General features: G+C 41.7%; 1 protein-coding gene across 1 annotated transcript in view; it reads left to right on the plus strand.

Moving 5' to 3' along the window:
• FNBP1 (formin binding protein 1) overlaps positions 1 to 11,474 on the plus strand; it is a gene marked incomplete at its 5' end in the record, with an annotated part of 69,427 nt that overhangs the window by 18,149 nt on the left and 39,804 nt on the right. The window contains 2 exons of the mRNA XM_010283146.1: positions 2,589 to 2,651; positions 3,483 to 3,587. Of these exons, the coding sequence (XP_010281448.1) occupies positions 2,589 to 2,651; positions 3,483 to 3,587 (168 nt within the window). The remainder of the gene's footprint in view (positions 1 to 2,588; positions 2,652 to 3,482; positions 3,588 to 11,474) is intronic.

The raw sequence follows: 11,474 nt of genomic DNA on the forward strand, positions 1-11,474 counted from the left end.
TCAGACTTACTGCTTCTCTTGTACGTCCAGCAGCTGGTAGAGTTTATTTGACAGAGAAGACAAATTTGGAAATGACAGGGATGGCTTGTGCAAACTTAAAATTACATTATTGATGAACTACAAAGTGGTTTAAAAATACGAATTCAGAGGGTAGTCCTGTTACCTGATACACTTTTGATTCCAAGTTCATCCCTCAGCCCCCCTATGCAGTTGTGTTCTGTTAAATTAACCTGGCATGTTGTTTTCCCAAGGTTTATGGGTCACTGACAGGGGTGGGTTTCATGCAGGCCAGCTGTTCCCAGCTCAAGTCCCCTCCTACACTCCAGCGATGCCGGAGCTAGCGAAGAGGGGAGCACGCAAGCAAAGGCTGCTGGAGGCAGGCAGCGCGGTGTGGAGACAGCCAAGTAATTTCACTTGCAGCTTCACTGTCAAAAGATTTTCACGAATTCCGTGCTCACTAACAAAATGTTGAAAAACGTAGTGTTACGTTACAGTTGTGCCCTGGGACTGTTTTTGTTGCTCCTCGGGACTCTTCCTAAGCTCTAATTACAAAAGCAAGCCTGAAATAGGGAGTGTTTCAAAGCCCCCCCGGCAAGGAAGATGCAGTATGTGTCACGTGCAGAGCTGAAAAGAAATGGGGATCTACAAAAGGAACCGAAATCAACTTGGAGCCTTTCCCCACCGCCCCAGCAGTTTTACGGTTGTGTCTGGGCTTTTTTAATGTCATAATGTGGTGACCAAGTTTTTGAAGAAGCCTAGCATGGTAGGCAAGGGTGTGAACTGCACAAGTACCATCAAGGTTCATGGCAAAAGGTATCTCTCCACTGCCACGGCAGTGCCATGCTCAGCTGCGCGCCCTTCGGTGGCCCGGCTGCCGCACGCTCTCCCTCCTTGGTACGCAGGAGTAGAGCACAGCACGTCCCCAGGATTAAAAGCGTTACTGACACTGTGCCTCTCTGCTTTGAGAATTTTTGTGCAGAGATAAACTCTATCCAGAAAGTTGAATGTAGGGGCACTCTATAGCTTTAACTGTAGGTGAGCATCCCTCCTTTAACAGCCAGTGTTTCGGACTAGAGGTAATAGTAGTGTCCAGAGCACTCAGGGCAGTGTGATGGTGTTCTGTTCTCACAGACAAGTTGAAGGTTGTTGTGATTTTTAGGGCAATACAAGTCTGGACGTCGTGTGACAGAGAATTGCAGTTTTGGGGCTTCTTACTGGTGTGTCTGGTGGAGCCAGAAAGGCAGGTAGGAAGCGTCACTAGCACGTTTGCTCCAGAAACCTGCCTCTCCGACAGCGAAATACCGGTTGCTTTAGTGGATGATGCAGGAAACCAAGTAGCTGCCAATTATAAAGTGCTTGCAGGCACATTTTTCTAACTTTTGACATTTTATGGCAGTTCTGAAGTTGGAGCGTTTCTACCCTAACAGACTGTTGATATCAATTGCTTAAGGTATATCTAATGTCTGATTACGCGCGGGCCTGAGAATGCGTGAACTCTAGTGAGTTGCAGTGGGTTTATCTGGCAATATTAGATCTTTATTTTCCAAGTTTCCTATGTGAAACCATACATATATTTGAGTAAAACATGCTAATTGCCGGCGAATAATACAGTGGAAAGGCATCTCTCTTCCTATTTGTAGTTTGCTGTATTACTTACTTTACAAGGTGGTTTGTATGGGGAGTAACCTGTTCTAGCGGTCAGTTGGGGGCTGTGTCAACATTCCTATTTGGAGCTGGGTCTTTAACATATGCAATGATCTTGCTTATCCTGAGGAAAAGTGAGGCGTATGGAAGATAAGAGGGGGTAATACCTAAAGCACACTGGATTCTGTGATGAAGAATGTTGTGTAAGGGCTAAGAATGGTTATGTCAGCCAACTGCAATTAAGAGTCTTGCTCCAAAAGGCATGTCGGGAGAAGTTCCTTGACGTGTAGTATGTAGCTGACATCTTGTGTTTAAAACTTCTGTAACACCTTAGTGTGTGTACATGCATGCACACCCCCAGTGGGTTTCTGGAGGGACCCAAAGAATTGAATATCTCTCAAGAGACATGAACAGCTGGCCTCGCGCACGCAGCCCGTAACTAGGAAGAAGAGGGTTTTATGTCGAGTCTGAATGAAAATCAGGACAAACATCAGTTGTTAGAATGTGCCAATCAAGAGCATCTTGGTGAATGCCATGTAGAAAGAAATTTTAATTTGGAGCTAGTGTTCAGTCAGTAACCAAAGAAATACTCTTCGAAGTGCTTCAGATTTCATGGTGTGGGAAACCAACAATTATGAGATACAGTGAACAATACAAGGTAGAATTGCTGAAGGGATTAATTAGCCTTAGTCTAACTAACCACTATAATTGATGCAAATATACATCTGCTGCCTGCTGAGATATTAGATAGTCGTCATACACCTGCTCAATTTACCAATGTTGCAGAACACAGCTGTCAGAATAATTTCTGGAGTTTTTTTGTTTTTTTTTTTTTTTTTTTTTCTTTTTTTCCCCTGGAACTCCTTGAGCATAATTGACTGTTCTTTTGTTGAAAATGTTTTCTTTTTCTCTCTTTTTTTTTTTTTTTTTTAAAATCTAAACAGCACTTCCATGATGGCAGAAAGGCACAACAACATATTGAAACTTGCTGGAAACAACTTGAAGCAGTAAGTGGAAACTTCCTGAGATGTGGCATTTAAATAAGTTTTCTAGTGTTTTCATAGAGGTGGTTCCAAACGTTGTATTTAGAAAAAGAAGGGTGTATGGATGAAAGCTGTAGAAATGGGATTTTTAAAACTTCTCTGTCTTAAATACACTGATAGACACCAAAAAGTCTGTTTTAATAGTGTGTTTGGCTTGCTGTGGGACCTGCGTCTATCATGAGTAGCATTTCATTTGATATGACAAGGGTGCTAAGCATTGCTGGAAATTCAGAGTCCCTAAGGGTCCTCTTCAGATACTCCACTATAAGATGAATACCGTCATACTGCATGAGTAAATTGAAATGGGACCATCCCTTGAGTAAGGTGGTGGTTCTCAAAAGTAAATACATTGGAATTGTTCATGTGACGAATGAAAAGTGAGCCTCTAAGTAGAGGAGAGGATAAAGAAAGAGGATGTCAGTAACCAGAAGTCCTAGTTGGAAATGTGTGAATCTCACTAACTGCCTTGTTGTGCGTTATAAAAATGAGGGAGTTAAGTGTTGGAAGGGAATGATTTGGTTTACAAGAGCAGAGGAGATGCTAACAGGGAAAAATATTGAAATACTAGTGATGTTAGTAGAATCAAGCAGCCTGAAGAATGGAACAAAACATGTGTTTCTGGTAACTTTGTTTTCTGAAGTTCTTTAATACGGTAATGTATTCCGGCATAAACAAGCGAGTCCTAAAATCTGACAGCTGCTACAGCAGATCAGTTTAGGGACAGGTATTGATTTTAGGTAGATTTTGGTACCTTTTTTTTTTCCTATACTGAAGGCTTGTATTTTTCCTTTTCAGAGTAAAAGGCGGTTTGAACGTGATTGCAAAGAAGCTGATCGAGCACAGCAGTATTTTGAGAAAATGGATGCTGACATCAATGTTACGAAAGCAGATGTTGAAAAGGTAAGCCAGAGGGTGGAGAGACTGTTTGTAAACACGGATGTGATAGGTTTAGTTCCACACTCTGCTGGTAAGATAAGCCCTCTGAGGCTTAATGCCTCATTTAAGTCAGGCCGTAGGTTAATTAAAAATAGGGAGATCTCTGCAGTGACCTATAGTTGCATAAAAATTCTAAACAGATACAGTCAGTTTTCTTCAGTAATGTGATCTGAGTTTAACACAGCTGACATGGCTCTAAATGAGCTTATGCAAAATCGGTTTTAACTAAGACCCCAGATTCTGTGACAGTTGAGCTTGTGAGGGTTCCCTGAGGGGTGCTCGCAGCTACCACACATTGTTAGTCACTCTGTGATCCAGGTAGAACTAAACTTCCTGCCTTTTGAGCAACACTTTGAAGGTGTCCTGGTGTCATTGGCTGCAATGAAGTATTACCAGGATTGTTGTTCATGGTTCTAGGTTTACAGCAGGGCAGCTTTTCATGTTATGCAGAATCCTGGAATCCATGCTTGCCACAGATGGCACATAACTATTAATTTTGTTTCTCAGTTGCTGTCTGGTTGCACAGTCATTTGTGGCTTTTATACACTGATCCCCATTCAGTGAAGCTTTTGAACTGATGCTTAAGGTGTTACACCTGTGCTCAGAAGATGCAGTAATGTAGATCAGAGGCAGCATATTACAATGTGTAAGGGCAGTTTTGTCTTCCCTGAGTTTGAGTCATATACATAGAAAATAGCCAGAACACTTGAAAAGGTTTGTTTCTTTAAAAAAAAAAAAGGGGGGGGGGGGGGGGAAGAAAGCTGAAGCTTAAAATACACCAAACATTTTGTTGCAGGGACCGGAAGGGAAACTGAATTATCTTTTCTAGTCCAAGATAGCCCTTGTAAAACATAGCTTTTGCTCCTCAAGAGGTCTGCTTCACTCTATTCTCAGTTAATTCAATCCTGGGAAGTTATCAAATACAAGTTTTTCTTTACATCTGTGGGATCTTCAGATGTTTCTAGGACGCTGAGCATCATGAAGATTAGATAGCAGATAGCATCAAGGATGCTATTAGAAATGAGGATAGTAAATGAAAGAGGCTCAGAAAATTTCCCCAAAATGCTGTTGCATACCAAAGGAGAAAATACCTCTGTGGTCTTGTAATTTGCTTGGCTACTAGTTGTAAATTCACCATGCAGATTTGATCCTTTGTTGCCATCTGGATTTACCCGGGCGCTTTACAGTGCCCTGCACTGCATGCACAGTGCAATGCGTGCACAGAATTGTCAGATGTAACACCACATGTGGGTTTTTCTGACAGAGGAGGATCATCTCTGCTTTATCTGTATAAAGTAACTTTTAGAATACGTTTTTTTCATAGTTAAAATTAGGACTTGCTCTAGATTTGCTTCAAAGCTGAGGCCATGTCAAAGGGATACAGAGGCATGACTTAATATCTGAAATAGAGGGCTGAAACTCCTTACTTCTACATCCCTTTCTAAGGCTGGCCTTTTCTGGTCAGAGTGAAGCCTATGTATTGGTGGTATATCAATCTCGTAGCATTAGGTAAATTTTAGGAAGCAATCCCTACCCTGGAGTAAAGTGAAGCAGAAGGGCTTCCCTTCTAAATTTCTCTAGCTTTTTAGTGCATGTATTTGTAAATTATTTGTTGCAAAATGAGGCTCAGTGGTATCTTGAAAGAAAAATCTGTTGCAGTTACATGTTGGCTAATCTCAGGAGATGGCATTAATCAACTTTCTAGTCAGTCAGCAGGGTAGATGGAGAAGGAAAAGGTTATCAAAACGAATGGAATGTGAAATAATATTACTGAACAGAGAGAACAGTGTTTTCCAAGTGCATGTGTTAAACTGGGTTCATCCATGTCAGGCTGTGAATAATGCCCTTTCTTTGCTTCCCTCTGCCCGTGTGACTGGGACCGCTCTTGCGTAACTCCCAAGTGCAAAATAGGATATTGTTTAACCAAGCACTGCTGTTGGGGGCAGCTCTCATCGACGTGCTCCGGGGAGATGCAGAAAACTGCTCAGCTTCATTTGAAGCAATACGATGACTTTTACCGCCTCCTTCTATTGTGGTGGTTCTGATTTCTCTTGCCCCTTATGGCTTGGCTGCTGCACTCCTACTCTCAAAAGCTCCCAAAAATCTGTTTGGCCAGGAAAGCAGACAATTTGGCTGTATTCAGAGCCAATGCTATTCACTTTGGCGGAACAAGGTGCTCTTCACGCAATGGGATCGGTTGCCCTCATTTCTTCAGCTTGAGATTGACACCTTGGCTACTTTAGCTTGCACCTGCAAATATAAGCAGACACTAAAGCTATTTTTTGCATCATGCATTATAGAGTAATATAATTAAAATTCTGCAGTGATCACAATGACACAGGCAATCAAAAGAATATATGAATACATAGCTGCAATTCCCTAATGCACCTACTGCTAAGCTGTATGAGGCTCTGAAATGCTCATATCTCTCAATCTTTCAGACATTGTAGCCTTTGACAACAGCAGCAGGAAATTCTGTCACAGAGCTGCCATCTACCAGCACTTAACATGGTCTTGTCTAAGGGATAACTCTTGGTATTATAGTTTGCTAGGATTCAGTAGCCAAAATAATGGTAGAGAAGCAAATTAAGTTATTTTCCTCCTTATTTCTCCAGGACTGTTTTGCAGAGGGCTTTAGGTGTGTGCTTAGAGGCAGGGCTGGATGTGCAGTATGAGTATCTTGTACCTAAGTCCAAGCTCCTGTAGGACCAGCTCGGGTTCGATATGCACAGGGCATGTGCCTTCTGTGCTTCTTCTGTGGCCAGTATGGGCTCAATCATCTTTGCAGCTGGCCAGTCTGGCGGTTGATCACAGAGCAAGCAGGGTGTTTAGCTTTGTTTCCCTCCATCTCCTTTCTTGGTGGTAGGACCATGGAGCAAAAGGCTGTGTTGAGTCTCTGCTGTGGTCCCGGTCTTTATGCAGGAATCAAAGGAGAGTGGCTTAGGGCCCCTGAGCTCCCTTCCTGTGTTTGCACTGCCCCTAAATTACCAGCAGCTGACATTTCCAGAGAGATGTTTAAGTGTCGACACAAAGTGCAGTTTGGCACCAAGGTTTTGTCAGTTCAGTTTGGCAAAGTCAGGGCAGGACGCTTACTGTGTTGCAGAAAGCTGTATTGTGAAAATATCCTTATAAACTAAGTAAATGCAACGTGCTGATGCTAGTACCGGGAAGCCTTGTAGGTATCGCTGTAAGCTTCAGCTTCGTTTGGATTGCAGTGGGATCTGTGCTTTAAAGCAGTTCTCTTTCAAAAACCACAGTGGAGCTGCTTCAAGTTTTTGACCATTTGGGGAAATGGTCTCTGTCACCAGCGCAGAGCCGGTGTACATATAAGGAAGCACTCTATTGTTTGTTCTTCTCTTCAGAGCTGTGATTACTAAAAAGCTGACATATTTATGGGATAATGTGGTACCCAGTGGTGCCTTTGCAGACTTGTGATTTAAAACAAAACAAAACAAAAAACCCCAAACACAACAAGTGGCTTTTCTAAAAGTTTCTTTTCAATGTAGACTTTTCAGAATATGTTTTAAAGAGGAGGTGGCTGAGGCCAGCCATGGGAAGGGCTGAATCTTCGCCTCTCCATTTGCACAGCAGTTGAGGGGGAGGACAGTGGTTTGAGGTACTGGTGTCAGGCAGGATCTGTCCCTTTGCTGAAGAGTAGCACAGTTGTATGTTGGTGTAATAGGTAATAATTTTGCCAGAAAACAACTTCAGCTTTGAGCAGTAAAAAATGAGCTGTATGGGAGTTCCCAGAATGGCTGAACTGAAGTTGAGCCTCATCACCTTGTTCAGAATTTTGTTTCTGTTATGTTAGGAGCGTTCTACCTTAAGTGGTTCTGAGATTTATGTAAATGTGTTGTGAATTTAGAAAGTAGTTTAGTAGTAGTAGATCTAGAAAGATGTAAAGTGCAAATTTGACCTTAACTGTCATAAGTCAAGAAGCTTCTGACACTGCTAAAAACATGGGGTAGGCATCTTGTTTTGCTATGGGTTTTTGACTGTCTTATCTTTAGTAAGTCTTCAATCTGCACCCAGAAAGGATGAGCTTGTGTTAAGATTTTATTTATCTCCTGTGACATTCAGACATCTTTTCTGGGGCAATGGGGTTTTCCTACTGAATTTGCTTTCTTACATACTTACAGCTGCTCACGCTTGTTGCAAGTCAGCTGTCAGTTTGAAATCAAAATTACTCTAAAATTATACAAACTTATATATAAATTTATTATTACAGAATTATCATTCCATTCCTTCTTCTCTTCTCTGCCCAATCCTATGTCATATCTAAAAACAGAAGAAATGAAAAAGTTGATGGTTCTATTTCCCTGTTGACTTTGAGATACTCAGGAGTTTAGACGTACTGGCCTTTTTTTTTCTTTTGTTTTGTTTGTTTGTTTGTTTTTTCATTTTGAAGTGGAGAAACTGAGGGAAATAGAAGTAACCTCAAGTTTATTGAAATCTCTAGGAGCTTTCCCCAGTGCTCTGAGGCTTACAGCAGACATAACCTGATCTGAATCCAAGATTTTTGGAGTCCCAGAATACCTTAAGATTTGCATAGAGGCATAAAACCTCGTAATACAGTATCACCATGACATTTATTTTTCTAATCTGTAAATCTATCAGAGAGATACTGATGTTTCATGCTTCAAGTTTCATTTTCTTTTCTCTTTTCTTATACCACGCTCCCCAGGTGCTCACCATCGACTTCAGTGCTGATGTAAAGAGTCTCTATCTCCCTTCTTACCCATAGAAGACACATCCACTTACATTGCCTTGGGTAGTCATGAGCTGAATCACTGGCAAAGTCTTAGTGAACATAGATGTAGAAATACTGCTACTTAGAAGGAGTCTTGGAATAAGCTGATCTTCCTGCCTATACAAACGCAGTTATGCTGTCAAATGGTAAACTGCTTTTCCAGCCTCTAGGCTGCTTCGCTGCAGGATGCAAATCTCTTCATTAAGAATTTACACATCCTTACAATGAAGGGTGCACTAAGCTATTTTTACTTGGGCTCTGGAGAAATCTGACCTGTGTTTCAGCATTGCACTGCATACACTGTTCACAGCATGCTTTGTTGGAACAGCAGTCAAGTCATAACGGAGCTGGACACAGCATGCATTACTGAAACCCCACAGACAAGCCGTAGAGGAACGTCTCCAGCTCAGTGCGGTGTTGTTGCATTGTGCGTCACTGAGGTTTTAGTCAATTGTCAGCAGTAAACTCGGCAGCATAACCCAAGATTGTGGGTGCCTCCCTTCTGCACACTGTAATAAGCCTAATTTTTCAGGAGATGCTGAATCATCTGCCCTGTGATAGTGGGACTTGTTATATCCTTGTGTTGCCCACCTCGAGGCACCTACTTGCCTCAAATGAACTAATGAACTTCTCAGCATTTTGGAAAATGCAGTGCCATGCAAAGGTACATTAGAAGGTGGACGAGCTCTACTGTGTGTCATTAACATGGTGAATACTTACTGCAGTGAATAGTTCCAGAGGCTTTGCTTTTCCTACACTCCGCTTTGAATTTATAAAAGTGCAACAAGCAGTGTCTCGGTGAAATATGCAGGCAAGGTGTGCAAGGCTCAGTCCTGATCATAGTGCAGGAGGGCCTGGTCTGTGCATTTCTTCTTGAGAGTTAGATATTGCATAAGATTTTCCCATGTTCTCTGTGAGGTGGTGAGTTTTACATACTTTGATTATGCAGTGCTTTTCTATTGCTCCACAGATGGAGCTCGCTAAACTCTTCTGTGTCTTTGCTTGTGATGTGGGTCAAATTTCCCATTAATTCAAGCGCAGTCTTTTCTTGGTAATGTGATTTAAGGCCATTAGAGTCACACTAATATTACTCCTCTGGGTTATGCAGACCCCAGTTTCTTTCCTGAGCTGCTTCCTTCCCAATGGATGATGTAGCATGTGAACGTCGGGAGTCCCTCAGGACAGTCATTTGTATTTCTGAAAGTCACCCTTGTTTACAGCCTGCTATCTGTGGCACTGTATATAGCAGCTATTTCCCTTTTGGAATCATGATTAATTTAGGAATTTTGATTTTGAGTCAATAAAGCGTTAATGACTGCAGCAGGAGTGGCTGGAAAAATAAATATCTGCATGTATCCCATGCATACACTGTGTGTGGTGTGAAGAGGTCAATGAACAGAAGCACCAGCCAGTTTTAGCATAAGATAAGGAAATCCATCTGAACTTAAATTTCCTCTTAGCAGTCCTCCTCTGCAGTCATGCTCTACATAGCAATTTGACTGAGTTTCATAACAATCCAAATCTGTTGAGAGGTAGATTGCTAAAGGAACAAACAAGTTAGGGAGGGAAAGGGGGTGTGAAGGGCAGGCTTAAGAGCAACTTTGGAGTTAAGCATCAGCTGCAGTTTGAATTAGAAGTGCAATATAACCAGTGTTCTTAGCTAATGCAAAGCAATTAGTTTATCCTATACAGTTGGAAAGCTTGTTGATAGTCATTCTGTCAAAATATTATTCTCATCTGTTTAAGGACTAAGGGAAAATAAAGCAGAGACCACAGAATTTAGCTTACTATTTGTAAGTTGTTCATTTTAAGTGAAGGTATTGTACCCAACGAAGTTGTGTTTTAAGGCTAGCAAGTTCATACTGATAACTTTCTTCAGTCTTGACTATCCATTCTTCATTGGCTGTGTTTGTAAATTCTTTCTTGAAGAGAGATGACTAGAACTGTGCCCAGTATTCAAAGTATGAGCTAAGCAATCTATTGTCCTGAAATAATTTCCATTATTTATATTAATACTTACCTTTACACACCACAGAACTTAATTGCTTATGTTAGTACAACTAAACAGATCTCCAGAAATCGTTTAAACATGATTGGCCACTGCTCTGAATACATGTTTTCTTGTTACCTCCTCCCTCAAGTGCACATAGCCTTCCACCCACCATGAGCACCTCATTCTTTTGTAATAAACTTCTGTTCAGTATCCTCGTGGGGGATAACCTGCTTTTCACCGAGCTGCATGGCAAACTACTGGATGCTAGCAGGGATTTGCAGTTTAGTCACTCGGAGTTTGGATATTTAGTATTTGTGACATGAGTATGGCAGTGCAAGGAGGCAAACTTTTGGATTCAAGGGACAGTTATTTCACTAGGGCCTTGGAGCAGCATGCTGAGAAGTGCTTCTCTGGTGCACATCACGATGGCGCTTGCTGCTCTTCTTCATTCTTTTGTAATGGTCCTTCTCTTACACAACATTTAGACTGCTCTGAACACTTTTCAGACCGAACTGAGGCGATTGATTGGCCGCAATAGAAAAGAAAAAGCAATACACTTACTTTATAACTGGGAAATACAGCAGTCCAATTTGTGCAAAGGGAGTCTGCAGCAGAACTGAAGTCTAAAGCCAGGCAACCGAAGTCTTGGGCTCATTCAATTAAGTAAAATCTCGAGTAACCTCTAGCTGTCAGACTCTATTAAGCAAGCAGCTGTGCTTAGTTGTTGCCTTTAGTCATGTTGCAGGACTGATCCTATGATAGGTCTGACACACGCAAGTCCTTGTTGCAATATATTTTTTTCTCAGTAGTGCAGATGTGACCAGAGCAATTCAAGAGCTGTGCAGTGTGCTTACTGTGTTACTGTCCCAGCTCCATTAATTTGGTTCATCTTTCTTGTTAGAGCTGCAGTGGTGTTTTGTGGCTATAGTACCTCTTTTTAGCGAGCACTTCTATAGTCTGGCAGAATTATGTGGAATGCAACTGCACTAGATAACAGTTCCTGAGATCTGATGATGAAGGTTTTTCCATCCTCTGTCAGTGGTTTGCTCATTTGTATGTTATATTCAGACAAAGGATTTCAGGGATCCACAGATTCTCTGATTTCCCC

The sequence above is a fragment of the Phaethon lepturus genome, unplaced genomic scaffold, assembly GCF_000687285.1.
Source record: "Phaethon lepturus isolate BGI_N335 unplaced genomic scaffold, ASM68728v1 scaffold2163, whole genome shotgun sequence".
NCBI lineage: Eukaryota > Metazoa > Chordata > Aves > Phaethontiformes > Phaethontidae > Phaethon > Phaethon lepturus.